Below are 5,728 nucleotides of genomic sequence, written 5' to 3' on the forward strand. Positions count from 1 at the left end.
AATTTATGACACGAATGATTCCACGTGTGTATAAAACATGCCAAACTACACACACACACAAACAGGCCCGTCATATGAGGATAGCACTGCCAGCAGCGGCCTAGTGCTAACAGTGGGGAGAAAACAGGGTCTAAACAGGCCCGTCATATGAGGATAGCACTGCCAGCAGCGGCCTAGTGCTCATAGTGGGAAGAAAACAGGGTCTGTGTAAATGTTAGCACTCTAGACGGGGTAAAGTCTTCCACTAGAACGCTCCCCAGGGCCAGGCTGCTCCCCGGGGTCTTTAGGGAAGCCGAGCCCCAGACAGGTCCCGTTTTACGGGGGACTTGATAAGTAGTCAGCCTCCAGAGGGAGGGAATTAGGGGAGGAGGGGGAAGAGGGGGGCTGGGGCCAAAACCCCGTGTCACCCGGAGAAGAACAACTCTTTTTTTATTTTTTTTATTTTTTAGAAGCCAGACCAATCTCTCACATCTGTCCACCAAGAAACCAGTCCCTATACCTTCTAAGAGCCTAACCATAACACACCACAGAATGACACCATTTTTGATATTAGGAAACCATTTGATATTACAATTATTAAGAATATCAGTCTTACTGCAATGCTTTAGTCCGACTGCATTTAGCCAATCAATCAAACAGCGTCTTACCCATCGTGAAGGGGTCTGAATGAGGACTTCAGAGGTTGCGTTGGAGGAGAGGCACTTCTTACAACGTTTTCACGGTCTGAAATAAAAGGATTAAAACTCATTACAAAACAAACGAATTATATATTTTAATTAAATACCTGAGTAATAACATAATGCTTCTATGTCATTATTATTATTATTATTATGATAATTATTATAACAAATACTAGTGTGTGTGTGTGTGTGTGTGTGTGTGTGTGTGTGTGTGTGTGTGTGTGTGTGTGTGTGTGTGTGTGTGTGTGTGTGTGTGTGTGTGTGTGTGAGTAGAAACTTTAGTCGTTTTGAAAAAACACTATTTTTTTGGGACAAAACTCAATTGATAGGCTAACTGTAATTTCTATGATATTTTTTATTTTATTTTGTTGTTGTTTACCAAATATAATAGTAAATAAAGCATTGCGCATAGGATTCTGACTGGTACGTACCTATGTGCTTGGGGCTGAGTTGTGGCGAGGCTCCAGTCGACACCAACACCGAGGCCTGGTGCTGCTGCTGTTGTTGTTGGGTCTGTAAGTGAACGTTATGATGCTGGTGCTGATTAACACCTAGAAACGACCGGACATTGAGCAGAGAGTTCTGCCCCAGGAAAGCTCCGTTGGTCCAGTTATGAAACTTGCCTATCTGACAGGTATATAGTCCGTGAGAGGGCAGGAAGGCCGGGTGCTGCATCTGAGACGGGGTGTGACCGGTAAGACCGGAGGGAGAGTTGGACTTGACAGAACTATCAGGACTGGTAGCCGTCTCAGCTAACGACCAGATCTTAGGCTTAGTGTTCACTGGGAGCTGAAAACTTCCCTGTCTGTCCGGGGACACAACTATGGTGTTGCTGTTTCTATCAGAAAGTTCTTCCTTCCCGGAGGAAATGGAGTTCTTAGATTTGTCGAAGGCGTCGTGTTGCAGGGCGAAGGCTCGCCGTTTCTCCAGGCTGTCCAGTTCTCGGTGTCTACCGTCCGGTTTATCATCCTCATCTTCATTGCTCTGATCTCCATCGTTATCGTCTATCTTGTCTATATCGATGCTTTCTAGATCGATCTCCTCTTCGTCGTCGTTCTTCTCCGCGTCTCCTTCATTGTCGGAGCCGAAGATGTTTCCATCCTCGTCGTCTTTACTCCTGGCCCCCCAAGTCACCTTGTTCTCCTTCTTCAACCTCCTCCTGGCGTTGGCGAACCAGGTGGACACCTGCGTCAGGGTCATCTTAGTAATGATGGCTAACATGATCTTCTCTCCCTTAGTGGGGTAAGGGTTCTTCCTGTGCTCATTGAGCCAGGCCTTCAGCGTGCTGGTACTCTCCCGGGTGGCGTTCTTGGGCCTGGCCGGGTCCCCGTACTGGAACTGACCGTATGGGTAGAAAGCTGGCGAGGTGTGGGCCGTGAAGCTGCCTGGGTGGACGCCAGGACTGTCCTTCAGCTCGTACTGGGAGCCCTGGAAGGATGAACAACGCCACGGGATTGGTTAATATGTTTCTTAGAAACACGTGAATTTCTATAAATGCCTGATACCACGCGTACATTTCGACATGAAGAGCATTTCATAATGGGCCTAATCGCTTGGATATCCCTGAAACTCATTTATGCCACTCGTTTACGTTAATTACAGTTTGGGATAACTGTGGACAACGTCCTTGAAATAGCGTCCAAAAGTTCAGAAAACTATAATAATCATAACCTATGTATTATATTTAAGCCTATACATTTAAGAGTATGACTATACACACAGATATATATATATATTCATGATATGTTTTCGCGTTTTAATTACTGAGTTGAGTAGAATTACTTTTAATGCATTTGACCGAAAGGGTATCAGTTACCGCTGCGGCCTTGTCTGTTCTCTTGTTCTTTAAGCAATACTATTTCTGTATCAAAAGCAGATGGAAGTAACTATTGGAATTATTAAATGAAGTGTATTTTTGTAGGACAGTATAAAATGTCAATGTCATCATGGATGTAAATGATTTATTTGATGCGAAAGGCTGTAATGTCTACCAGAGAAGGCCTTATTCACGCTGCATTCTTGTAACCGTGTTCTATAGTGATGAACTGCCTTATAATGTCAAGTATCTGTAAATGATCATTTTTACATGTCAGGTTATAAACTTTAAAAAAAGAAAAAATATTTCATAAATACGTACGTCTTATCCTGAAATAATTTCCCTCAAAATGAATTTGAAAAAAAGTAGAACTATGTTGCGAGACTAAATGATAATATAATGTTTAGGTTATTGTGGGCCTGGAATATGTTTGGCCGTAAAGGTTTGGTTTATATAGCTGCTGTTTTATCCGAACAGTTAAATGATTTGTGGAGCTGCCAACTTCATGCAAAGGCCTTTTTGTTGTTTCTATTCACCAAAACGAATATCTGTCTTTCGGGATATTTCAGAAGCCGAGAACCAATGCTTTAATAATTAAAATTAACTAAACTATATCATTTGTGTCACAAGCACCATTATCTAGACTAAACTCTCTTTTATACTAAATAACTTCTCCCTCAAACGAAATGTCAGATCGTTTTTTTTTTGGCTCATTTATATCGAACAACATTTCTTTGAAAGCAGCTGGAACAAACTCCCACTTCAAATCACTAATACACTTCCGAAGTAGGTTACGAATAATGAATATTAGTCCAATAATTAAGACGTGCAGATAAAAGTTATAGATTGTTATTTCTTATCATCAAACTTCCGGAGAGCGAGAGTATATGCAACTTCCAAAGCAACCGCAGACTGAATAGTACTCAGCCGTCTTTTCACCTGCCTTTTTCCGGTAAAATAAGTGAAACACTTTGACGTAAAGCAACCATACAGACCACTACAATACAACACCAGAAGAATAGAAATAGCCCTTACCATTTGAGAGAAAAGAGCCAAGTCTGCGCTGCTGTAAGGCAGGAATGCGCTGTAGTTGTGTGCAGTGTAAGGGTTTGCGTACATGCCCAACACCGAGGTGACTGCAGCGGCAGCAGCCGACTGGTTACCCGCTATCTCAGCGCTCCCTCCCCGGGACGACGGAGTCAGGACCCCCGGCCGATCCACGCCGTACACCGCTTGGGAGGCACTTAAATACTGAGGGTAGCCCAACTGGGGGAAAGACATCCTCTCCGCCGAGTCCGTATGCCAAAACACGTCGGAACACGAGACCCGAAGAGTAAAGAAGTCAAAGAGAAAGTGACCAGGAAAGAACGGCAGCAAATAAGGTCACAATGAGTTCTTCTGCTATTCTTTTAAATCTCAGCTTTTCTCTTTCGCTGCAACACCGTCGGATGTGATCACATCAACAATTGAGCTCCAACTGATGTGCCTGCCCCCAGGTCTCAGCCTGATCTCTCAGATACAATTTGAAGTTTATGCCTTTGATTGGCATCCCACTTGAGCTGCAAGCTCCTCCTCGCCGGAGCATGTGGCTAGAGCATTGGCTGGGCCGCTGCATCATCTCTCAGTTGTTGGGAGTATTGTATGTTAAATGTTTAGCGTTTACAGTCCCATTCACTGAAGCTTTGATTGTTGTATGACAACCTGTCTACACGATTTTACAGCTGTCCAACATAGTGGGATAAAGCACAAGGAGCAGGGAACTTCCTGAATACGTTCAACTGTAATTAACACAGCAGGGAAATGGTGGACTTGTTCTATAGGAATTATCAGGATATTTTCTCTCTCATTTAGATATTTTACAAAGTATTTCTATAGGCTTTTTTTTGGGAGTATGACATTTTATTTTATTGATTTTATTTTCTATCTTTTTTTTATTTATATTATTTTATTATTCTGTCCAATCTTTCGAATTGATGAACGTGGCAAATGAAATGAGACACGGAACGGGGATGTTGTCGATAATTTGGAACAAAAACCTAAAATCATAAGTTGACTACAGCTACAATTCCCTTTAAGGCATCATGATAGTGTGTCATGTCATGGTGGTATTATTATTATATAGCTTTGGGATGGATGAAGAACAGAAACTTAGTTACAGCGAAGTGGATTGACACATAGTGTCATCTTTAACGGAAGCTTGTAAAATTGTGTCACTAATTGAAATTCAACTCTGCTGCTGGTTATTGAAAATGCTTAACCTTCATTCTGTTTTTTAGCCGCCCGACCCCCCCCCCTTCACTTTCTTTAAGTGTGTGATGGGGGATTAGTGTTTTTCTATCAGACCAACTTAAAGCAGATAGGTAGTTGTTTATAACAGATAGGTAGTTGTTTATAACAGATAGGTAGTTGTTTGTAACAGATAGGTAGTTGTGTTTAACAGATAGGTAGTTGTTTTTAACAGACAGGTAGTTGTTTGTAACAGATAGGTAGTTGTTTATAACAGATAGGTAGTTGTTTGTAACAGATAGGTAGGTGTTTGTAACAGATAGGTAGTTGTTTATAACAGATGGGTAGTTGTTTATAACAGATAGGTAGTTGTATGTAGCAGATAGGTAGTTGTTTGTAACAGATAGGTAGTTGTTTAACAGATAGGTAGTTGTTTATAACAGATAGGTAGTTGTTTGTAACAGATAGGTAGTTGTGTAACAGATAGGTAGTTGTTTGTAACAGATAGGTAGTTGTTTGTAACAGATAGGTAGTTGTTTGTAACAGATAGGTAGTTGTTTATAACAGATAGGTAGTTGTTTATAACAGATAGGTAGTTGTATGTAGCAGATAGGTAGAAGTTTGTAACAGATAGGCAGTTGTTTGTAACAGATAGGTAGTTGTTTAACAGATAGGTAGTTGTTTATAACAGATAGGTAGTTGTTTATAACAGATAGGTAGTTGTGTAACAGATAGGTAGTTGTTTAACAGATAGGTAGTTGTTTATAACAGATAGGTAGTTGTTTAACAGATAGGTAGTTGTTATTAACAGAAAGGTAGTTGTTTATAACAGATAGGTAGTTGTTTATAACAGATAGGTAGTTGTTTTTAACAGATAGGTAGTTGTTTATAACAGATAGGTAGTTGTTTATAACCGATAGGTAGTTGTTTATAACAGATAGGTAGTTGTTTGTAATAGATAGGTAGTTGTTAATAACAGATAGGTAGTTGTTAATAACAGATAGGT

General features: G+C 40.9%; 1 protein-coding gene across 1 annotated transcript; it reads right to left on the minus strand.

Annotated features, from left to right (window-relative positions):
* Positions 1 to 237: 237 nt before the first annotated feature.
* Positions 238 to 4,771, minus strand: LOC115189003 (iroquois-class homeodomain protein irx-1-like). The gene is made up of 3 exons (XM_029747817.1): positions 3,532 to 4,771; positions 1,112 to 2,108; positions 238 to 723 (listed from the first exon to the last, which is right to left on the minus strand). Exons 1-3 carry the CDS (start codon positions 3,775 to 3,777, stop codon positions 644 to 646), a joined length of 1,323 nt encoding a protein of 440 aa, XP_029603677.1. The 5' UTR covers positions 3,778 to 4,771; the 3' UTR covers positions 238 to 643.
* Between the last annotated feature and the right edge of the window lie 957 nt (positions 4,772 to 5,728).

This window comes from Salmo trutta, unplaced genomic scaffold (assembly GCF_901001165.1).
Source record: "Salmo trutta unplaced genomic scaffold, fSalTru1.1, whole genome shotgun sequence".
In the NCBI taxonomy this organism is placed as follows: Eukaryota; Metazoa; Chordata; class Actinopteri; order Salmoniformes; family Salmonidae; genus Salmo; species Salmo trutta.